Raw genomic sequence first — 24,946 nt, 5'->3', positions numbered from 1 at the left:
AGGATTTTCCAGGGGCTTCATCACCAAACATGTTGAACAATAGGAATCCACTGGTTGGTTTATAAAGTCTTGCAGCGTTTACCAGTTACACAGCCCTACTGATAAAATCAGCCAGTGTGCTGGGGTGAAACCATTTCTACTACTCTGGCCAGAGTGGATAATGCAACTAATCTCTGAACCGGGGGCTAGTCAGTAGGGATGGTAACACGACAATATATTATATAGCTAATTTTCCAGTCCAACCAGATGCTCTTTGAAGGCAAAAGAGGGAGACATGATTTGAAAGAGATCATGTGAGCCAAGAAAGACAGTAGAAGTCTAGAGCTGACTTAGTTCTCAGACAACTTTCCAGTTTAATCCATATAATCCCCCTTCCCCTAACCCTTTCCTCTTTTCCTAGTCTTGCAATTAAAATTGTCAAATATATCATTTCTCATTGCTCAAACTTTCACTTTACATTCTATAGTAAGTTTCAGCCTTTTATTCCTATTTAACTGTTGGTGGAGCACCTTTTGTGACCTGCTTTGATGGTCTCCCTTTGGCTTAACCAAGAAACTAGCAGATATTCTGAATGATGCCTGGTCTGCAATTATTCTTAGTAAAATTATACTGCAAATTTATTGTTAAGAACAAAGGCCTTGGACCTGCCTCTATTTTTAAGGTAATGGAATCTCTATCAAAATGATACTGAGTACAGTGATTTTGGTAAAGTTCGTAATATTGGTTAAATGTGAAGAAATTCTTTCTAACAAGTCTTGACCCCAGCAGATTCTCTAGAAATAAATTCCCTAAAGCGGTGGTCCTTAACTAAGTGTGGGCAACAAGAATCACCCTGGAGATCCCAAGTAGTCAGTTTGTAGTACGGTTTGGATATGTGCATTTGACCAGTCTTTCTAGATGATTCTCACATGTACCCTGCTCTTAAGGCATCTGCTTTTATTTTCTTCCTGAAAAGTTGATGATGCTTTAAAATGAAATAACAATAGTCCTTCTCTGGGCTGTTATTTACAGAACTTTCACTTTCTGGTACTCCTATACAGAATGGCACAATTCAGAGTCAGCTTTTCATGATTATGTTAAGAGATTGGGTACTCAGAGCATAGTAAGAACTATAGTTCTGAGTTTGTATGGTAATTATTCTGATCCCCTTGAACTTTTGTGGCAGTAATTCGTGAGTTAGTCGAAAGTGGTTTTGTAGCAATACTTGTTTTGTTGACTATCGGCTAGTTCCTTGTTTTTTAACAACAGCTGCTCACCTTAGTGTCAACCTTCTGAGCTACTTATATGGTTAAGATCCATGTGCTGATTTTATGAAATTGAAAGGCTACATATATTTATCTGATCTTTGTGTTCTTCCCAAGAGCCTGGTAGAAACATTCTTCTGGGTTTCACAAGTTATATGCTAGTTTAGTGTTTTAAAATTGGGCTATAGATACTCCTGGGGGAACAAAACACATCCCAGGAGGTATCTTGATGGCATTTTGGACCAAACAATTTTAAAAGAATGACCTTCTAGATAGTGATACATATGTACTTTATACTGAAATTGATCTGCCTATATACTAGTTCTTTCCCATTTCCTTTATTATAATCGCCCTTTTACAAAAGTTAGGCATATGACTCACCAACTTCAGGCTAACTGGTGCTTTTCCTTGGTGTAAAAAACTCTAGGCTTGAAACAAAGGAGAACTTGTAAATTTTTGGTACCAGAACCCAAAGTATGGCTTCTGTCATTTTGGGGCTTGCACATATTTCTAGCCAAGATGAAGTGTGGCATGATAAATGAGCTATTTTTGCCCATGTTGGGATGTTCTAAATTCAGCTACAGGATTGTGCAGTTATGGGGAATTACGATATTTTCCCATTAATATTCACACTGCTTCCATTCCTGAATGATTGTCAAAGAATGAACTACCCCTGAAGAACATTTCAAGAGTTTTGTTTAAACCAGCGGTCCCCAACCTTTTTGGCAAAAGAGACCCATTTCGTGGAAGACAATTTTTCCACAGAATGGGGTGGGGGGAGGGATTGTTTTGGGATGATTAAAGCACATTACATTTATTGTGCACTTTATTTGTATTATTAGTACATTGTAATATATAATGAAATAATTATACAACTCACCATAATGCAGAATCTGTGGGAGCCCTGAGCTTGTTTTCACTTGCCACTCACTGATAGGGTTTTGCTGTGAGCCTGCAAGCAATTGATCTATTATGGTCTCTGTACAGTCAAAACCCCTCTGCTAATGATATTTGCAGCCACTCCCCAGCCCTAGCATCACCACCTCTCAGCTCCACCTCAGATCATCAGGCATTAGATTCTCATAAGGAGCACGCAACCTAGATCCTTTGCATGCACAGTTCACAGTAGTGTTCATGCTCCTATGAGAATCTAATACCACCGCTGATCTGACAAGAGGCAGAGCAGTAATGCAAGCGATGGGGAGCGGCTGTAAATACAGATGAAGCTTTGCTCAATCGCCCACCGCTCACCTCCTGCTGTGCAGTCCAGTTCCTAACAGGCCACAGACAGATAACAGTCTGTGGCCTGGGGGTTGGGGACCCCTAGTTTAAACTGACAAAAACTGAGAAAGTTCACCTACTGGAGAACCTCTCCATAGGAAATCTGAGCAAAAGGACACTAATCTGAGATGGAGGTTTGAGGTCCAGAAAGAAAAACAAAGAAAATGATAAAAGTCTGGGTAAACATTTTTTAAATGACTGTAAAAATTAGTAATAATAATGCTTATTGGGATTCAAGAAGATATGTTTAAAATACCAGGAGGAAGAACCAAGATGGCAGAGTAGAAGGAAGTGCTCTCACTCCCTCTTGAGAGAACACCAGAATCACAACTAGCTGCTGGACAAACATCGACAGGAAGACACTGGAACTCACCAAAAAAGATACCCCACATCCAAAGACAAAGGAGAAGCCACAGTGAGGTGGTAGGAGGGGCGCAATCACAGTAAAATCAAATCCCATGACTGCTGGGTGGGTGACTCACAGACTGGCGAACACTTATACCACAGAAGTCCACCCACTGGAGTGAAGTTTCTGAGCCCCACGTCAGGCTTCCCAACCTGCGGGTCCGGCAATGGGAGGAGGAATTCCTAGAGGGTCAGACTTTGAAGCCTAGTGGGAATTGACTGCAGGACTTCGACAGCACTGGGGGAAACACAGACTCCACTCTTGGAGGGCACACACAAAGTAGTGTGCCCATCAGGACCCAGGGGAAGGAGCAGTGGCCCCAGGGGAGACTGAATCAGACCTACCTGCTAGTGTTGGAGGGTCTCCTGCAGAGGCGGGGGATGGTTCTGTCTCACCGTGAGAACAGGGACACTGGCAGCAGAAGTTCTGGTAAGTACTCTTTGGCATGAGTCCTCCCAGAGTCTGTCATTAGCCCCACCAAAGAGCCCAGGTAGGCTCCAGTGTTGGGTTGCCTCAGGCCAAACAACCAACAGGGAGGGAACCCAGCCCCACCCCTCAACAGTCAAGTGGATTGAACTTTTACTGAGCTCTGCCCACCAGAGCAACAGTCAGCTCTACCCACCACCAGTCTCTCCCATCAAGCTTCTTAGATAGCCTCATCCACCAGAGGGCAGACAGCAGAAGCAAGAAGAACTACAATCCTGCAGCCTGTGGAACAAAAACCATATTCACAGAAAGATAGACACAATGAAAAGGCAGAGGGCTATATACCAGATGAAGGAACAAGATAAAACCCCAGAAAAACAGCTACATGAAGTGGAGATAGGCAACCTTCCAGAATAAGAATTCAGAATAATGATAGTGAAGATGATCCAGGACCTCGGAAAAAGAATGGAGGCAAAGATCGAGAAGATGCAAGAAATGTTTAACAAAGACCTAGAAGAATTAAAGAACAAACAGAGATGAACAATACAATAACTGAAATGAAAACTACACTAGAAGGAATCAATAGCAGAATAACTGAGGCAGAAGAACGGATAAGTGACCTGGAAGACAGAATGGTGGAATTCACTGCTGCAGAACAGAATAAAGAAAAAAGAATGAAAAGAAATGAAGACAGCCTAAGAGACCTCTGGGACAACATTAAATGCAACAACATTCGCATTATAGGGGTCTCAGAAGAAGAGAGAGAGAAAGAACCAGAGAAAATATATGAAGAGATTATAGTTGAAAACTTCCCTAACATGGGAAAGGAAATAGCCACCCAAGTCCAGGAAGCGCAGCAAGTCCCATACAGGATAAACCCAAGGAGAAACACGCTGAGACACACAGTAATCAAATTGGCAAAAATTAAAGACAAAGAAAAATTATTGAAAGCAGCAAAGGAAAAATGACAAATAACATACAAGGTAACTCCCATAAGGTTAACAGCTGATTTCTCACCAGAAACTACAAGCCAGAAGGGAGTGGCATGATATACTTAAAGTGATGAAAGGGAAGAACCTACAACCAAGATTACTCTACCCGACAAGGATCTCATTCAGATTCCATGGAGAAATCAAAAGCTTTACAGACAAGCAAAAGCTAAGAGAATTCAGCACCACCAAACCAGCTCTACAACAAATGCTAAAGGAACTTCTCTAAGTGGGAAACACAAAAGAAAGAGGACCTACAAAAACAAATCCAAAACAATTAAGAAAATGGTCATAGGAACATACATATCAATAATTACCTTAAACGTGAATGGATTAAATGTTCCAACCAAAAGACACAGGCTTGCTGAATGGATACAAAAAGAAGACCCATATATATGCTGTCTACAAGAGACCCACTTCAGACCTAGGGAGACATACAGACTGAGTGAGGGGATGGAAAAAGATATTCCATGAAAATGGAAATCAAAACAAAGGAGGGCTTCCCTGGTGGCGCAGTGGTAGAGAGTCCGCCTGCCAACGCAGGGGACACGGGTTCATTCCATGGTCCAGGAAGATCCCGCATGCCGCGGAGCAGCTGGGCCCGTGAGCCATGGCCGCTGAGCCTGCGCGTCCGGAGCCTGTGCTCTGCAACGGGAGAGGCCACAACAGTGAGAGGCCCACGTACAGCAAAAAAAAAACCCCAAACAAACAAAAAAACAAAGCTGGAGTAGCTATACTCATATCAGATAAAATAGACTTTAAAATAAAGGATGTTATGAGAGACAAGGAAGGACACTACACAATGATCAAGGGATCAATCCAAGGAGAAGATATAACAATTATAAATATATATGCACCCAACAGAGGAGCACCTCAATATATAAGGCAACTGCTAAAAGCTATAAAAGAGGAAATCAACAGTAACACAATAATAGTGGGGGACTTTAACACCTCACCTACACCAATGGACAGATCATGCAAAATGAAAATAAGGAAAGAGAAGCTTTAAATGACACAATAGACCAGATAGATTTAATTGATATTTATAGGACATTCCATCCAAAAACAGCACATTACACTTTCTTCTCAAGTGCGCACGGAACATTCTCCAGGATAGATCACATCTTGGGTCACAAATCAAGCCTCAGTAAGTTTAAGAAAATTGAAGTCATATCAGGCATCTTTTCTGACCACAACGCTATGAGATTAGAAATGAATTACAGGAAAAAAAACGTAAAAAATACAAACACATGGAGGCTAAACAATACATTACTAAATAACCAACAGATCACTGAAGAAATCAAAGAGGAAATCAAAAAATACCTAGAGACAAATGCCAATGAAAACACGACGACCCAAAACCTATGGGATGCAGCAAAAACAGTTCTAAGAGGGAAGTTTATAGCTATACATACAAGCCTACCTCAAGAAACAAAAAAAATCTCAAGTGCACAATCTAACCTTACACCTAAAGGAACTAGAGAAAGAAGAACAAAGAAACCCCAAAGTTAGCAGAAGGAAAGAAAGCATAAAGATCAGAGCAGAAATAAATGAAATAGAAACAAAGAAAACAGCAGCAAAGATCAATAAAACTAAAAGCTGGTTCTTTGAAAAGATAAACAAAATTGATAAGCCATTAGCCAGATGCATCAAGAAAAAGAGGGAGAGGACTCAAATCAATAAAATTAGAAATGAAAAAGGAGAAGTTACAACAGACACCACAGAAATACAAAGCATCCTAAGAGACTACTATAAGCAACTCTATGCCAATAAAATGGACAACCTGGAAGAAATGGACAAATTCTTAGAAAGGTATAACCTTCCAAGACTGAACCAGGAAGAAACAAAATATGAACAGACCAATCACAAGTAATGAAATTGAAACTGTGATTAAAAATCTTCCAAGAAAGAAAAGTCGAGGACCAGATGGCTTCACAGATGAAATACATCAAACATTCAGAGAAGAGCTAACACCCATCCTTCTCAAACTCTTCCAAAAAATTGCAGAGGAACGAACACTCCCAAACTCATTCTATGAGGCCACCATCACCCTGATACCGAAACCAGATAAAGATACTACAAAAAAAAGAAAATTACAGACCTGTATCACTGATGAATATAGATGCAAAAATCCTCAACAAAATACTAGCAAACAGAATCCAGCAACACATTAAAAGGATCATACACCACAATCAAGTGGGATTTATCCTACGGATGCAAGGATTCTTCAATATACGTAAACCAATCAATGTGATACACCATATTAACAAATTGAAGAATAAAAACCATATGATCATCTCAATCGATGCAGAAAAAGCTTTTGACAAAATTCAATACCCATTTATGATAAAAACTCTCCAGAAAGTGGGCATAGAGGGAACCTACCTCAACATAATAAAGGCCATATACAAAAAACCCACAGCAAACATCATTCTCAATGGTGAAAAACTGAAAGCATTTCCTCTAAGATCAGGAACGAGATGAGGATGTCCACTCTCACCACTATTATTCAACATAGTTTTGGAAGTCCTAGCCATGGCAATCAGAGAAGAAAAAGAAATAAAAGGAATACAAATTGGAAAAGAAGAAGTAAAAGTGTCACTGTTTGCAGATGACATGATACTATACACAGAGAATCCTAAAAATGCCACCAAAAAATTACTAGAGCTAATCAATGAATTTGCTAAAGTAGCAGGATACAAAATTAATGCACAGAAACCTCTTGCATTCCTATACAGTAATGATGAAAAATCTGAAAGAGAAATTAAGGAAACACTCCCATTTACCATTGCAACAAAAAAGAATAAAATACCTAGGAATAAACCTATCTAAGGAGACAAAAGACCTGTATGCAGAAAACTATAAGACAATGATGAAAGAAATTAAAGATGATACAAACAGATGGAGAGATATACCATGTTCTTGGATTGGAAGAATCAATATTGTGAAAATGACTATACTACCCAAAGCAATCTACAGATTCAATGCAATCCCTATCAAATTACCAATGGCATTTTTTACGGAAATAGAACAAATCATCTTAAAATTTGTATGGAGACACAAAGACACCAAATAGCCAAATCAGTCTTGAGGGAAAAAAACGGGGCTGAAGGAATCAGACTCCCTGACTTCAGACTATACTACAAAGCTACAGTAAGCAAGACAATATGTTACTGGCACAAAACAGAAACAGAGATCAATGGAACAAGATAGAAAGCCCAGAGAGAAACGCACACACCTATGGTCAACTAATCTATGACAAAGGAGGCAAGGATATACAATGGAGAAAAGACAGTTTCTTCAATAAGTGGTGCTGGGAAAACTGGACAGCTATATGTAAAAGAATGAAATTAGAACACTCCGGAACACCTTACACAAAAATAAACTCAAAATGGATTCTAGACCTAAATGTAAGACCAGACACTATAAAACTCTTAGAGGAAAACATAGGAAGAACCCTCTTTGACATAAATCACAGCAAGATCTTTTTTGATCCACCTCCTAGAGTGACGGAAATAAAAACAAAAACAAACAAATGGGACCTAATGAAACTTAAAAGCTTTTGCACAGCAAAGGAAACCATAAACAAGACGAAAAGACAACCCTCAGAATGGGAGAAAATATTTGCAAACAAATCAACGGACAAAGGATTAATCTCCAAAATATATAAACAGCTCATGCAGCTCAATATTAAAGAAACAAACAACCTAATCCAAAAATGGGCAGAAGACTTAAATAGACATTTCTCCAAAGAAGACATACAGATGGCCAAGAAAAACATGAAAAGCTGCTCAACATCACTAATTATTAGAGAAATGCAAATCAAAACTAGAATGAGGTATCACCTCACACCAGTTAGAATGGGCATCATCAGAAAATCTACAAACAACAAATGCTGGAGAGGTTGTGGGGAAAAGGGAACCCTCTTGCACTGTTGGTGGGAATGTAAATTGATACAGCCACTATGGAGAACAGTATGGAGGTTCCTTAAAAATCTAAAAATAGAATTACCATATGATCCAGCAATCCCACTACAGGGCATATACCCAGAGAAAACCATAATTCAAAAAGACACATGCACCCCAATGTTCATTGCAGCACTATTGACAATAGCCAGGTCATGGAAGCAACCCAAATGCCTATCAACGGACAAATGGATAAAGAAGTTGAGGTATATATATACAATGGAATATTACTCAGCCATAAAAAAGGAACGAAATTGAGTCATTTGTTGAGACGTGGATGGATCTAGAGACTGTCATACAGAGTGAAGTAAGTCAGAAAGAGAAAAACAAATATCGTATATTAACACATGTATGTGGAACCTAGAAAAATGGTACAGATGAACCGGTTTGCAGGGCAGAAGCTGAGACACAGATGTAGAGAACAAACGTATGGACACCAAGGCGGGGAAAACTGCGGTGGGTTGTGGATGGTGGTGTGCTGCACTGGGCAATTGGGATTGACATGTATACACTGATGTGTATAAAACTGATGACTAATAAGAACCTGCAGTATAAAACAAACAAACAAAAAAAACAAGTAGTACTAAACTTTCTTTGGGTTATTTGTATGGAAATATGTTAATATAAATGTTTCAGACATTACATGAAATTTCTAAAAATCTTGTATGGTATAATGTTATAAGTCATAATTGTAGTTAATATTTTAAAATGTATATGTCAGAAATAACTAAAAAAAAAAAAAGATGTGTTTAAAATACCAGACAATAATAGTATATATGCCAAAAGAAAAATTAATTGAGTTAGAGCATTCTAAGGTCCTTGTTATCCAGGAGAAAGATAATAATTTTGTTTTAGATCTTTGAAACTCATGAATTAAGCATGTGTGTTCTAATTTATCTGAAACAACAGAATCAGAGAGTAAAACTTCTAAATTAATAGAGGGAAAAGTGAAACAATAAAATAATTAAATTATAAATAAAATTAATAATAAAATTTAAAAGGCAAAAGGGGTAAAAAGAAACAGAGAACATCTGAAAGGAGCCCAAATTAGGATAAATTTAAATCCAGTATGGAGTTTACATGCTAGTGGAAGAAACATACAAGTGAAATGAATAAATATGTATATAATTTCATGTAGTATTGTGCTATGAAGAAAAATCAAATAGGGTAAAGCATTAGGTGGTGCTTAGAAGACTCTTTAGATTAGGGAAGATCTGAGAGAAAAGGGGCGGAAGCAAGATTCTAAGGCTTTTTATCTTGAGCAAGAGAAAAGGTTGAAAAGAGAAAAGAAGACAGAAAACAGACTGAGAAGAGACAGCAGGCGAAGTGGGAGTAAAACCAGAGTGTTGCCCAGTGAAGAAATGTTTCAACAAGGAGGGCACGGTCAACTGTGAAACGAAGAATGTCTGGTTAATTTTCTACACACATCTTTCCCAGACCTGGAGAATAAGGGCCAGGCTCAGTATTAAGAAGAGTTGTCATAGTCTCATTAGGCATATATAAACCCAGAGAGTGGCTGAGTGCAAGGACTCTGAAGCCAGACTACCTGAAGTTGAATCTTGGCTCCATCTCTTTCTGGTTGTGAGCTGTGTGGTCTTAGGCAAATTATTTGACCTCCCTGTGCTTTGGTTTCCCCATCTGTATAATGGCGATAGTAATAGCACTTGTTTTCTCTGTTTGTTGTGATTAAATGAGTTAATATTTATAAAGCGCTTAGAATATACCTGGAATATAAAGTAATCACCATGTTATGTCCTTGTTAAAAAGAGAAAAATCCCTAAAATGGCAAAGATAGGAAGGACAACTTTGCTTGTAAAGTACAGACTTGCATTCTCAGTAGGTTCACTCTGGCACAAGATTTAAGTAATTAAATTATCAGCATGACTGATAAGATAATTATATTCTGATCAATATACAGCATGAAATAAACATGTCTGGTTCTTCTTTACTGTAGTATCTTGAATTTAAGATGTATTTTCATATAAAATTATATTTCAGTGTCATAAGGAATATTCTTTAAACGCTTAGTGGTTCAGACCCCTAACCTGTTACTCTTTTCCAGCTGGATTATTCCCTTTTCTCTTTTCAATCTAAAATAAACTCAGATGAAAAGTGACAACAATATAATTTTCAGTCTGCACATTAATAGAAGAAATAGCTTAATACTTTCTTGGTGTTAGCTATTATAAGGAGGCAAACAAAACATTTCCAGTGTAAAATACTGAAGTAGGTGCTTTGAAGCATTCATAAAAGTTTATGACTCTTACTAATGTGAAAGATAAATGCATGTACTTGAGTGAGATGATTACACAAGGGGAGTATATAGCTAATGAATGATATGGTAAGTGTTATAAAAGATAAGGCAGATCTCACTACTGGTTCTAAGAAGTTTCACGAATGAAGTGAGATTTTTGTGTGGGTCTGGGTAAAGGAGTCATTACAGTCACTACATTTTAGGATATGCAAGGACTCAAACTATCTTTAATGCAAACTTCCTTAGAAAATTACTAGAGAAAGTACTTCAGCAAAATGAGGAAGTAAACTAAAAGGAAGAAACTAGATCCATAAAACCAGGGCTCCAACATAAGATGGGGCAAAGGGAAGTCCCAGGATAACAGTTATTCAAGCAGGACTAGAGGGTCACTTGCACAGACCAGAGCAAAAGAATAGAGGAGTGAGGGAGGGAAAATCCGAACTGATAGGGAATTTAAATTTCAGTGTTTCATTTGATGTGATAGATGTTTAAGGTATAGGATCCCTGGAACATTTGGAAAAAAACAAGCAATGGGTGAATCAAAAACACCATCACCAATAAAAATAGGAAAATAAGGCAGTTATAAATTTGAGGGGGACAGGTGTAAAAAACCAAAATACTATCATATTACTTGTCGCTGAAGTCAATATTTAACAGTCATGATAAAGTAAATACTAACTGCTGACTTACACAAAAAATTGTTACAAAACTATTGGCAGAATGGGGTGGAGAGGGGGTTAAGAGACTTAATCCTCAACTACTCTAACTGAGAAGGTCATTTCTATGCCATTAAAAAAATAAATAGCAACATATAATTTAGAAACAGGGAGGTAGATTCCAATAGAAAGAGCCAAAAAAAAAGTTGGAAGTATTGCCCCTGAGGAGTGAGAGTTGAGGGAGGGTGTTTGTGGAGGGTTTGGGAAGGGATTGAGGTTTTCCAGTGTAGACCTTGAAAAAGCATTATATGGAACAAACTTTTGATTAAAAATTAAAGGAATGGATGGAAAAATCAGAAGACTTTGAGATCATATGCAGGGTCCCGATGGAATAGCAATGAGATCTCTTATCATTCATTCATTCATACAACAAATAGTTATCAAGCACATTCTGAGCCAGGCACTAAGCTAGGCCCCAGGAGTACAATGGTGAATGAAGACACATTTGGTCCCTGCCCTCATGGAGCTTCTGTCTACTAGAGCAAATAGACAATGAACAAGAAAATAAATACATAGAAGAGATACAGATTGTAGTAACAAGTGGTGTGAATAGAAAAAAACTGTGTGCTAGAAAATGGTGGTGAGGGAAACAAAGGGCAGCTACTTCAGTTGTTTGTCAGGGAAGGTCTTTCAGAGATGAGTGAGCCTTGAACCACATGGAGCATAAACCAAGGAAGGATGTGTATAGACTCCCAGGCAGGAAAGGCTGGTGGGTCTAGAAACTGTTAGAATGCCACTGTGGTCAGGAGCAACAGGGGTGACTCAGAAGGCTCTAGAGAAGGTTGAAGAAGAGGGCCCAGATCACCTTGCTATAGGTATAAATTTGGGGAGTCCTCAGAGTACAGATATTTAAAGCCATGGGTGAAGAGTGTAAATAGAGCATTCCTCATCCAGAGGAATTCCAGCATTTAAGAGGAAGAGCCAGTAAAGGAGACCGAAAAGGTGGGGCCTGTAAGGAAAGGCACAGCCAGGAAGTCTGAAAACTTCCCCAACAATTTCCTAACATTTTTATTTGTCATTTTCCTAAAACTGCCCTATAGTTTGTATTTCTTTTGACAAAATGCATTACAATTTAGTTTTGAGATTTTAGCGTCAGTTCCAGAGGTAAGTGGAGATACTTGTACCTTAGAAAAATCAATTTACAATTACCGGAAAAGTTATTTACTCATCCCCACTGTAAATTATACCAGTGTGGCCCGGAACCTTTGCTCGAATCACAGCTACAGGGGTCCTCCTCTGTGCTCTTGTGGGGTCATCCGAAAGAGTGCTAGGATTTCAACCGAGATGTCCCTGTGGTTATCCTCAAGACTGTGTCCCCCGCCCCCTCTGAGAATAAACAACACTCCAGCTTGCACTCTTCAGTGTTGGAAGGAAATCGAACTCGCTGCCTTGCCCACCGCCTAGGGCGCAGCACTGAGCGGTGACCGTCACGGGCATCGTGATGCGGTTACGTCGCTTTTGGGGCCCCTGAGATTCGAAGCCGGCGAGTCATGGCCGCGGGCTGCACCGCCCCAGGTAAATCGACAGAGCGCTGGGCCCGGACCTCGGAAAACCAGCGCCAGATGAAAGGTGAGAGTCGACAGAGGAAGGCAGAGGCAGCCGGAGGCAGCAGCGAGATTCAGGACGCCGAGTACACAGCTTTCCGGGAGGACCCGGGCCTACACCCGCCCGAGGGCTGTTGATGCGCCGCCTCCGTGCGCCCCTCGTCAGTCGGCGGCGGTTACTGCTTCCGAGGTCATATGACGCGTCTTTCGGTGCAGATTTGGCGCGCGCCTGCAGAAGCGGCGCCAACCTGAGCCCAAACCCGGGCAAATGACTTACCTCTGCCCTCGCCCAGTGCTCGGCTACCATTTCCTTCCGTCTTTACTCCGCTCTGTGTTTAACGGCGCGCGCCAGGCTAGACCGGGGACGGAGGCCGCAGGGCTGTCCTGGCCAGGCTCGTCCCTGGATCCCGCCCCGCGGGGGGCCATGCAGCTCCCGGCGCTCCGGCCGCTGACCAGCGCCCGCAGTCTGAGCCGAGGTTGCCGCAGCGCCAGTAATGTCGGGGGCCAGGCTGGAAGGACACGGCGTGGGAAGGCTGGGAGCCGACCGGCTGCCCCCGCGCCCGTCCCCGGGCCGCAGATGGGGCGGGCCAACAGGCAGGACCCGAGGAAGCCCATGGGCTTAGGGCGTTGGGGGGGAGTGGGAAGGATCGCAGCCCCAGCTGCGCGGGAGCGAGTTCATTCGCGTCCCCTCATGGGGAAGGCGAGTGGTTTTCTATTTTGGGGTGAGGGCAAGGCCAGAGAAGCTGCCACTAACTTTGGATCCATGCATTGAGTTTAGAAAGCTTTAAAAGGCTCAGTACTTTCTGTTCCCAGATCTTTTCCGAGGAGGATTTCCAGCTCCAAATTTGAGACTCATCTCCCCTCTCAGCCAGAACCGTGGGCTCGTCCGGCGGGGTAGCGGGGGTGGGGCGGGGAGTTGTTGGCGGGAAGTTTAGAACTGGTGCGCTGCGCTCATCCTGCTCTCTCTTGTTCCGCCGGTTCCCTTTGTGCTCACATTCTGCGCTGCCATGCCCTGCTCTCAAGAGGCACAAGTCATCTCCCCCAGCAAACGGGCCCGGCCTGCGGAGGAGGGCGGCATACGGATCCGCTTTGTCCGGCTTTCGGAGCACGCCACCGCTCCGACCAAGGGGTCCGAGCGCGCCGCGGGCTATGACCTATACAGGTGAGTGGGCACCCTGTCCGCCCGCGTCCCCGAGGAAGGCCGGCCCGGGCGAAGAGGCTGAGAGGGCCCCCTTCTGTCCCGTCATCCTTACCTCTCGCAGAGAAGCCCCAGTTCCCGAGGTATAGCGCTCTCAGCTTAGCTTACGTTCGCCAAAGCTTGAAACAGCCACTTAAAAGTACAGAAACAAACGCTTTTTGCATTATATAGAGTTTCTGCCTTTTTTTTAATGTTGAAAAATTTAGCTTTCCTCTTTAGCATAAATTAAATACGGATTTGGGCAGAGTGTGGAGTGGTAAATACCAGTGAATATCCGCCCAGGTGTTATTTATTTTGCAGCATTTATTGCGCCCTTTCTAAGTGGAAAGTAGAGATGAAGAAGGCCCGCTTTGGCCTTCAAGGAGTGGCCTGAGAGTGATGCTGTGCTCAGTAGAAAGAAAAGCCACGGTAGGAGCTTAGGTTCTTAGGTAATAAGGTAGCTAAGAAAGGTTAATGAAAGTTGCTTCTACCTTTAAGGGTTAGTAACATTTCTCTATATGTCCATATTTAGGTTCACTCCAAGGACTGGAAATTTCCAAAAGGGTCCAAATATGAAAAGCAGGGATGTTGGTAATACTACCATCTTCTCTCTTGTACAGAACTTTTTGCCTGTACTAAAAACTGGCACATGTGCTATTGTATTTAATACTCAACAACAATCCTGAAGTAGATGAGTGGTACTTTTACAGATGTGGGAGTTTGTGAAGAGATGAATTGATACCCAAGGGCTTGAGTATAATAAATTTTTGACCCTGAATTCAGTGCTTTTTTTTTCCACTTGACTACTGTCCCCAGTTCTTAGAACCATTAAGGTAGGTGAAAAGTGATATTGGGGAGGGGGGGGTGTTGATTACATGACTAAATCCCAAGCCTTAGGATTTATTAAAGCATCCCAGATAATTCTACTGTGAGAACCACAGGTCTAAGTCATAAGTACCACAGAAGGGAAGAAAGGAGTATGTGATGATAGTGGGAGAAAAGAAGGAAAAAGAAAAGCGAGGTATAGACTGTTGTAGCTGAAAGCTGTAGTCCTTTATTTTCATGAATAAAAGTAGAGTGATATACATTGACTACACCATATCTGGGCGCTGTTGTGAGTCCTAGGAGAGACTTCTATTTAAGATACTTTGTAAGCATCCTCCTAACACAGGTGACTTTCTGTATACTGAAATAGACATGGAAATATCTCTGATAAATTAGAGTTTTAACTATTTCAAGAGAGGAAATTCCAATGAAAGAAGTAAAAATATAGCACCACTTTACCAGTCTTAATTAAGGGCTCAAAAGTAACTTCCAGTTCTGCTTATTGTAAAATCTCTTAAATTTCTATCAAGGAGAGGGCTACAGTAATAACAAAGTAGCAGTATTTGGTGAGTGGACCTTAGAGAATTAGTTCCTCAGTAGTGTCCATCTCCAGGGCCTGTTCACAGTGGTCAGCTCTCTCCCTCAGCCAGTGAAGTTCATGGCCACCGCTTGGTAAGCTTGGTAAACTACCAAGACCAGAACAGATGCAACACAGCTGAACCAACCCCACCACCACCACCATTTATGTTGGCCATCTATTTTCTCCTTTCCTTCTACATGTTTTCCCTAACGATTAGAGGATTGTTGTAAGAATAAAATGAGTTATACCAAGCAATTAGAACTGTGCCTGGCACACAGTAAGGGCTTAATAAATGTTAGCTATTATTTGCTATTATCTACCCTTCTTTCTTGGTTCTTTATTTTCCTCTTTTCATACCATGTTAGGGAAGCATATACCTTTTAAAGTCTGCCTTTCAGCCCCCTCCTGCTAAATAATTACCTCAATTTGCCAACAAAATTTTGTTCAGGGGAGAATACATTTACATGTCACCTCTTTCACCAAAAAATGCACAGAGAATTACTATATCTAAATACCAGTTATCTTTCATTATTTTCCTAGTGCCTATGATTACACAGTACCACCTATGGAGAAAGCCCTTGTGAAAACAGACATTCAGATAGCTCTTCCTTCTGGGTGCTATGGGAGAGTAGGTAAGTGATTTTGAGACACAAGTAACTCTTTGTAGGCTCTTCCTTTGTGATATGTTCTTTCATCTTAGTTTCATTTGGGGTATAAATGAGGGAAGGGATATTGCTCGGCCTGTGTCCTAAAATAAAGATGTGCCACCTGTGATGGCAACTGCAGTCATTTGAAAACTTTCCTTTACATATCTACTTTTGCCTCTATCGCTTTGCTTTTTTTTTTTTTTCTTTCAACTCCTTACTTAAGCTTTTAGGACACTCACATTGGCCCAGGAGGTTGTTTTCACAACTACTCACTGTGAGAAAAACTGAAAGTATAGGTGATTTTTAACTGGTGCTTTTCCCAGTCTTAACACCAACTCCCCCTTCAAGGATCAGATTGCATATGAAGTCAGATTTCTTTGTGAAAGTGGTATTTGTTTTATAAGAAAAAAGAGGCAGGTTCAGGATAATGGCACATGGCATCTTATGAGAGTAAAGTTTCTAACCCCTGAAAACATCAGGCCCCTTAGCCTTTCCCCCTTTGGGTATCCTCTCATGGGGTGTGCTTGGTAAGGGATGTGCTTCAGTGCACTAGAGGGAAATGCCTCACAGTGGGAGGAGAGAGGACAAAATGCAGGTCAAGTCAACAGGTTTGACTTTTCTGCCCCAAGTCAGTTGTCACTATAGAAAGAGTTTAAAACTTCTTTTCAAGAGCATAATTACTTGCTGACTAACTTCAGAGTAAACATAAAGGAGCAAATGGAACTGTGATCCCTGGGGGAATCTTGTTAGCCATGAGTCAGAGAACTGCTAATACTTCAGCCTTTAAAAGAAAAATGAGGGGCTTCCCTGGTGGCGCAGTGGTTGGGAGCCCGCCTGCCGATGCAGGGGACGCGGGTTCGTGCCCCGGTCTGGGAGGATCCCACGTGCCGTGGAGCGGCTGGGCCCGTGGGCCATGGCCGTTGGGCCTGCGTGTCCGGAGCCTGTGCTCCGCAGCGGGAGAGGCCACAACGGTGAGAGGCCCCCCATACCGAAAAAAAAAAAAAAAGAAAAATGAGATGAGCTCTCTTCATCTCTTTTTGGCAGCACTGACTGCATTTTTAGTGTATTTGGCGGGGGGGGGGGTAGTTAGGAGATGAGGTGAAATAACAATGAAGGCAGGAAGGTGTAGCATTTATTGACAAAGTGCCTGATTTAGGTTATTCTGCAATAAAATACTAGAAGTCAGGGTAATTAATGGTAGGTCTGATGCTCAAGTCAGCAAGAATAAGGTATAAACTTAGCTTCTTACTCTGGTTAATTTGTTTCATACAAACATGTCTTTTGGCATCTGAATTATGAGTAGGAGTTCCAAGTTCTAGGCTAAGCTCTGCTACTCTGTGGTTGCGTTTATGCCTCTTTCTCTCTCTGCCTTCTTCCCAGTATGATGTTCCCATCCTGCATGTTCCCATGTGTGTCTGTTCCCATACTGCAACATGCTCTGATTTCCTACCTTAAAATAAAAGTCTTCTTCCTCTGCCCCATGTCCCTGCCAGCTACCATCCTCCCTTTGTGACCAGACGTCTGGACAGAGTTGTCTACAGTTTTCCCCACTTGTTCACCTCCCAGTTCATTCCAGCAGTCCACAGCTTCACCACCATAGATCCTCAGTTGCCTAAAGACGTGCTGGAGTGGTTTAACTTGGTTTTGAATTAAACCTTGTCAACCTTTTCTAAAGTGTTCTTTTCTACTTTGGTAATACAATGTGATAAATACATTTTTAATTCAGAGCCATCTGCTAAGGTTAAGATTAACCATCTGCTATGGTTAAGATTAAGATATGGATGTTATAGGAGATGAGAGTGACATGCTTAAATTGTGTCAATTATATTCAGTATTGCCCTTCCCTCTTAAGACAGTCAATTTCTCCTTTTTTGTTTTGTAGCTCCACGTTCTGGCTTGGCTGCAAAACACTTCATAGATGTAGGAGGTAATATATGTACATTTTTATTCTGTAAATATTTGCAGGTGTTTACTTTGTCTTTGCTTAAGAGGCAGTAATCAAATGACAAATTTTATTTTTATCATCAAAAAAAGAAAATGATTTTTGTTGTGTCTTGCCTTTTAGAAATTTCTACCTCTGAAGTTACAACTATGATATAGTTTTAAATGCTATTTGAGTATGTCTAATTTTTTAATGACCATTATGTGAAATGCATGTTATTTTCCTAATAAGCTAGACACTATCTGACAGATAGGATTTTGCCTTGGTTTAGTGATCTGCATTTAGTCCAAAACTGACTCTATTCATAGAAGGAAGTGTGTTATTATAAGGAAAGGAAAAGCTTTTATATCATTATTTAAGCAACTGTAGTGAGTGCTTCTCTAACAAGACATCCTGGCCCTCGGATAAGTGGGTATGCTAAATTCTCCACCTCTTGCCATTTTTACAAAGCTACTTTTTAACAGACCAGGAAACTGGCTCAGAAATGAGCCCAAGTTGGGACTGGGACTTCCCTGGTGGCACAGTGGTTAAGAATCCTCCTGCCAATGCAGGGGATACGGGTTCGAGCCCTGGTCCGGGAAGATACCACATGCCGAAGAGCAAGTAAGCCCGTGCGCCACAACTACTGAGCCTGTACTCTAGAGCCCGTGAGCCACAACTACTGAAGCCCACGTGCTCTAGGGCCCATGCTCTGCAACAGGAGAAGCCACCACAATGAGAAGCCCGCACACCGCAATGAAGAGTAACCCCCGCTGACCGCAGCTAGAGAAAAGCCTGCACGCACCAATGATGACCCAGCACAGCCAAAAATAAATAAATTTATTTAAAAAAAAAAAAAGAAATGAGCCCAAGTTGACACGTTAAAAACTGGAATCCATCCATATTATTCCAATCCCCTTGTTCTTTCCACGGCAGTTAAATACTGTGAATCACCCTGCCCCTTCCCTCCACCAGCGGAGCCCTGCCCTGAATTAGCTCGCTGTTACCTGCACTTCAGGGGTTAACATGTGGCTGAGGCCTGTCCCTGGGCTGTCTCCCCATGGTGTCACTAGATGGTGCTGTGGGGCAAGTCGGGAGCCTAAAAGTAGGTCTTAGGGACTGAAGAGGAGCAGAGTTTGACTGAGATGGACTGACCTCGGGGGCTGAGGATTGCCTGGGTTCAGTTATGCTTGACTTTCAAAAATACTTTTACAAGGTCAGTATGGTCACTTAGGCCTATAACTTAAGGATGTAAAAGATTGTATATATTTTTAAATAAATTTCAAAGGGTTGTGAAAGGAACACGGGCTTTGGAATAACAACAGGATTTGGGCCCCAGCTTTGTCACTAACAAGCTAGTTATTAACTTTTCTGAGCCTCAGTTTTCTTATCTGTAACAATGAAAATCAGTGTGCTTGTCCCTGAATGATGGGAAGATTGAATGATAATGTATCTGATATTTCCTGTCCCTTAGGGACTTATCAGATCTTTTTTTTTTAATGGAAACATTTTTTTCCAACTTTGTTACTAATTTTTGCTCTGTTTAAAACAATCCTCTGAAAAAATTCATGTAAAAGCAGTGGAAAGTTAGTTTGCCTGGTGGTTGGTGTGGTATTATTCACACAATCACATTGTGGTGTGTTCTTGGATGCATAGTATCTTAGAAATGTCTCTTAGGCACAAGTTTATCATAGTTGGCCACAGTTTTTATTTCAGAAGAGGGATGTTGTTAGAATTCCCAGGCTGTAAATAAGGGTCAAAGGGAAAAGTTGAGTATGCAGGATTCCGTTCAGAATTCACATCTGGTAGGTGTGGATAGTTTTCACTAAAGAGGGTTTCCAACAAATGACATGCCAAAGTCTTGACACAGTAAAACTTTTGCCTGAAGTCAGTTAATCACCCTGCCAGTTCCAATGCATGATTTTTCCAGTGATAACTTCAAAATACTTTATGCTTTCTCATGAAGAGAAATATCCCTGATGTTTATGTCCCTTATGTAGAAAAGGAATAAGTCTTGTGTTTTTTTTGAAGGTCAGTTTGCCTTTGAGTAATAAGTAATAAATGAACTTAGAACTATTAGATTTTTTTAATACTATTGGCATTCATACTTTAAAAAAAGAAGGGCCTTTTTTTTTTGTTATACATTTTAATTGACTTCAAATTACTTCATTTCTTTTAGTTAGGGACTTTTCAAACTTCTGTGTGCCAAGGATAAAATCTATGTAGATAATCTGGCTTTGCAGAATTCAAGACACCCAAACATATAAGTGTGATAGGACTACTTTACAGATACATAGCAAAGGCCTTTACAAAAAGGAGTGTTTTTGTATTGTAGAAGATACCATAAAGTAAATAAATAAATACTTGCAAGTCATATGAAAAAGAGTTAAATACCCAAACAGATAAGAAAAAAACAAAACTGATCATAAAATGTACAAGAGGGCGAGCAAATGTGCACGATGAACTTAAGGAGGAAAAAAGCCGAGCCTCACTAGTCATCAGGGAAACGTAAATAAAGCCATGAGATACCATTTTTTACTCACCACGTTGGCCAGAATTTAAAAGATTGCTACTATCTGGTACTGTCAGGGAGTTTGGAAATGGGCATTCTTAAATGTCACTGATAGAAATTTGAATTGCTATACCTTTTTTGCAAAGTTATCTAGCAATATCCATTAAAATTTTAAATATACACACCCTTCAACCCAGGAAAGTGCTTTTTTGAAACTATTTGATGAGAATAAAAAACACTAATACTCAAGAATGTATGTAAAGGACTGCCTTGATTATTATGGGAAAAATGTGAAAACGACCTGAATGTCTGATGTTACCTAAGAGAATAGTTACATAGAAATAACGGTGCTGTATTTCCATATCTTGGATCTAAAAGAATGACTTTTAGATATATTACTCCCCAAGGATATCAATAATATTTTAGGTGGAAGAAAATGTGTAAAATACATTATTGTAACATTGGCTACCTGAGGGAGGGTCGGGGAACATTATTGGCCTTTACTTCATATGTATTTGTACTATTTGGGGAATGAAACAAGAGTTCAGAAGTCAGCCCACACTGCCTTCATCTAATGCATTCTAGGTGAATGAGTGCTAGCTAGCCTGTGCTTCAGCACTCCCACATGGAGATGCCAAGGCCTTGTGTGGTCATTTGTTCCGGCATGGGAGGCATGGAATGACCTGCTGCTGAGGGGTTCCTTCATTAACTCTGATCTAAACTGTTCCTGCAGCTGAAACTTTCTACATCTAGCTAATATAGAAAACAGCTGGTCTCATTTTTATATCCATTCTTTCAATAAATATCAAGGGCTAATTTAATGATCAACTGGCAGTGGGGAAAGATGCCAGGCTTCAGTATTTTTTGAATTGGTCAAAGTTTTATTGCTGTAGAACCAAAAAAGAATAGTTTCCTTCAGTCTAGACATGATATGAACCACTTTCAGCCACTTTTATACTCACCCTTCTCGCTGTTAAAAATGTGTTTATCCTTAATTCAAACTCTTACAAGTGTTGTATCAGGAACCTTTTAAGAAGTGCTTAAGTTCAGTTTCACTTACCCCTAGTAATTCATGCATAAACCACAGGGGTTCATTTAAACTTCTACTCTAATCCACTGGAAAAATCTAAAATGTTGGTTTTCTGAATATTTTTCCCCATGGTGGAACTTTTTAAAATTTTGCTTCCCCCCCCACCCCCCCGCCACATGAGAAAATTGAAAGGGGATGCTTACCCTTGTTCTAAGAAAGAAAAAAACTGTTTTTTCAGTTGACCTTCAAATAATTATGAGTCTGACCAACCAGCATTAGTACCCATTGAGCTAAATTCCTGATTCTTTTTATTTTCTTTTTTCTTCTTTGATAAGAGTTTTGTTTTGTTTTGTTTTTTTGCGGTATGCAGGCCTCTCACTGTTGTGGCCTCTCCCGTTGCGGAGCACAGGCTCCGGACGCGCAGGCCCAGCGGCCATGGCTCACGGGCCCAGCTGCTCTGTGGCATGTGGGATCTTCCCGGACCAGGGCACGAACCCGCATCTCCTGCATCGGCAGGCTGACTCTCAACCACTACGCCACCAGGGAGGCCCCTGTTTTGTTTTTTTAAAGAAGTGAGGTGTTAATGAGAAGTTGTAAGATGTGACATGGAGCTACGTTTAATTAGATTCACATGAATCATATCCAGCATTTTACAAACGGGGGGAAGAATTAACATGTATAAAAGGAGACAGGCACTGAGGGGGATGAAGGGGGTAGGAGAGTGACTGCTAACAGGGGATTTCTTTTTGCGGTAATAAAAGTGTTCTAAAATTGATTGTGGTCGTGTTTGCACAACTTTGAATATGCTAAGAACCGTTGAATTGTGAATTGTTTCTCAATATTAAAAAAGGAAATGAGAAGGCCTTGTGCACCTATATTATCTGTGCTTGTGTTTATGGAAATGTTTTGGATTCTTGGCCCAAAGATAGATGCAAGCAAGTCCGGTAAATGTACTTCTCCAGGCCAAGGCAGGGTCCTGGCTCAAGTTTCTCTACTGCAAAGATTTGCTGCCTTTGTGTTTATAATCTCAAACAGGTACTAATTACACACGGTTCTGTGTAAAAGTGTACTCATTATTAAGCTTATGTGCTAATGTCTTCTGAGAGATGTTCTGAGAAAGGCTGGTAGCTTAAATTAAAAGGAGAAGAAGAATGTGAACTGAACGATTCAGCTCCATTTTCATTATAAAAATGGAATGTTCTGATATTTGCTAGACTGCTGCTTAACACTGACTTATTCTACTGCAGATCTTTAGGCTTTTTGACATTTTTATTTATGACTCAATCATATTTCAATCTGGATGTTAGTGGGAAGTTGCTACCAGGAGAAGCCTTTAAAACCCAAATCATAATTTTCTCTTAGTCTTTTGGGCAGATGTGCCACAAATAGACAGTAGGATTGGAGAGAACAATTCAGGATGACTTGTCTGAGATGCTAAGTGCCTACTCCCAATTTAGAATAGGTAGTGGTCACCATTTGTAAGGATGACAGGTTGGAAAATTAGGACCACTTTCTTAATTCTTTTTTGCATTTTAGTAATTTCTTAGTTTTGAGGCTTTACTTAGTACCAGAGCAAGATACACATATTCGTTGTAAGGATAAAACTCTCAGAGCTACTTAGGAATGATTTTGAGGTAATCATATACCCTTAGTCTTTTGGTACCATAAACCAAGCTAATATTATTTTTCTTTTTTCTAGCTGGTGTCATAGATGAAGATTATAGAGGAAATGTTGGTGTTGTACTGTTTAATTTTGGCAAAGAAAAGTTCGAAGGTATGTCAAATATATGCAGTCATGTAAGTGCAGTGAGTTTTCCAAGTTATGTATGTCTCAGTAACTCATACTACTCTAATTCTCATTGTACCGTACAATACAAGGCAGGATACAGAGAATGCATCAGTATCAGTAATAAATTGTTTTGTTTTTTTCCTTTGAAGTCAAAAAGGGTGATCGAATTGCACAGCTCATTTGTGAACGGATATTTTACCCAGAAATAGAGGAAGTTCAAGTAAGTATCATAAAAACTGAATAGGGAATAAATGATGTAACATCTTCAGTGAAGGAAAAATAAAATTTTGAGGATTTAATATGCTATTTGTAACTAGATACAGATCTTCCTTGACTTAACAATGGGATTACATCCCAATAAATCCATCATAAGTTGAAAATATCTTAAGTTGAAAATGCACTTAATACATCTAACCTACCGAACATCATAGCTTAGCCTAGCTTAACTTAAACGTGCTCAGAATGCTTACGTTAACCTACAGTTGGACAAAAGCATATGACACAAAGCCTGTTTTATAAGAAAGTGTTGAATATCTCATGTAATTTATTGACTACCATGCTGAGAGTGAAAAATAGAATGGTTGTATGAGTACAGAACAGTTGTGTTATCAGTGGTTCACCCTTGTGATGGCATGGCTGACTGGTGGCTGCAGCTTGCTGCCATTGCCTAGCATCACAAGAATATCACACCGTATATCACTAGTCCAGGAAAAGGTCAGAATTCAATAGTTGGGGCACAGTTTTTACCGAATGCAAATCACTTTCACACCATCATAAAGTCAAAAAATCATAAGTCAAACCATCCTAAGTTGGGGACCATCTGAGGTAGAATATGTGACTAGTCCTATTTTAGGCAAAATTTAAATCTTAGAATTTCTTGAAATGTTTTCTATAGCTATTATACAGCATCACTTTGGATAATAAACCACTTAAATAGCCTGTGAAATTCTACTGTTCCCTTGGCTTTTTTGGAACTTATTCAATATTTTAATTTATGAAACTTTAAAATTTTAATTTCTGTAATCTCCTTTTTGAAACAATGGTATAGCAAGAATAAAAGTCTTACAAATTTGGAGCTGGAGAGAACTGAAAGAGGATCTGAAATTAATTACATGGCTTACTACCTTTATGTCTTTTCAGGTTTTAGATGACACTGAAAGGGGTTCAGGAGGTTTTGGTTCCACTGGAAATAATTAAGATTTATGCCAAGAACAGAAAATGAGAAAATATACTTTTTTCCTTGAAAATAAAGACTTTGCTTAAAGTGTTTTGGTGTTTTGCACTTCTGTAAACTTAACAGTTTTAGCTTCTAAAAATACTTGGTTGTCTTATGATCAAGGAAAGGATACCTCTGTTGGGATCACATAGAAACTTACTTTCTTGTGTTTTTCTGCATTTGACTGTTATATAAATCTGTGTGGTGACCGCATGCAGTTTCTTTTAAATTAAATGCACATCAATTACCCCCAAACCTGTATTATTTAATTCGCTATATATTACCCCTTCAGTAACTTATTTTTAAATTGCTTTATATATCATAAGCAATGCCTTTCATTCAATAAATTTGAATTCTTTCACAGATACAAATTACTGTATAAACTGAACTGAAAGACAATAAAAAGAAGTTAAAATTATTCCTA

General features: G+C 40.1%; 1 protein-coding gene and 1 long non-coding RNA gene across 4 annotated transcripts in view; one reads left to right on the top strand and one right to left on the bottom strand.

Annotated features, from left to right (window-relative positions):
- The window catches only part of LOC309803622, an 84,642-nt gene extending 71,414 nt beyond the window's left edge, over positions 1-13,228 (bottom strand). The window contains exon 1 of the long non-coding RNA XR_014293979.1: positions 13,103-13,228. This is a non-coding gene — a long non-coding RNA (uncharacterized lncRNA). The remainder of the gene's footprint in view (positions 1-13,102) is intronic.
- DUT (deoxyuridine triphosphatase) lies at positions 12,733-24,573 on the top strand (the record flags this gene model as incomplete). 3 transcript variants are annotated; one of them, XM_082620114.1, is made up of 7 exons in its annotated part: positions 12,733-12,850; positions 13,849-13,987; positions 15,948-16,039; positions 17,937-17,981; positions 23,217-23,291; positions 23,456-23,526; positions 24,447-24,573. In XM_082620114.1, the coding sequence occupies 7 exons, from the start codon at positions 12,772-12,774 to the stop codon at positions 24,501-24,503; spliced, it is 558 nt and encodes a 185-aa protein (XP_082476240.1). In that variant the 3' UTR covers positions 24,504-24,573. The 3 variants fall into 3 exon arrangements, with proteins under 3 accessions (XP_082476240.1, XP_082476239.1, XP_082476238.1); XM_082620113.1 differs by lacking the exon at positions 12,733-12,850 and adding an exon at positions 13,094-13,301; XM_082620112.1 differs by lacking the exon at positions 12,733-12,850 and adding an exon at positions 13,094-13,316.
- Positions 24,574-24,946: the final 373 nt, after the last annotated feature.

This window comes from Mesoplodon mirus (assembly GCF_964341445.2).
Source record: "Mesoplodon mirus genome assembly, chromosome: 4".
In the NCBI taxonomy this organism is placed as follows: domain Eukaryota; kingdom Metazoa; phylum Chordata; class Mammalia; order Artiodactyla; family Ziphiidae; genus Mesoplodon; species Mesoplodon mirus.
The sequence above is the reverse complement of the archived record's forward strand: the minus strand, read 5'-3'. Positions and strand labels throughout refer to the sequence as shown.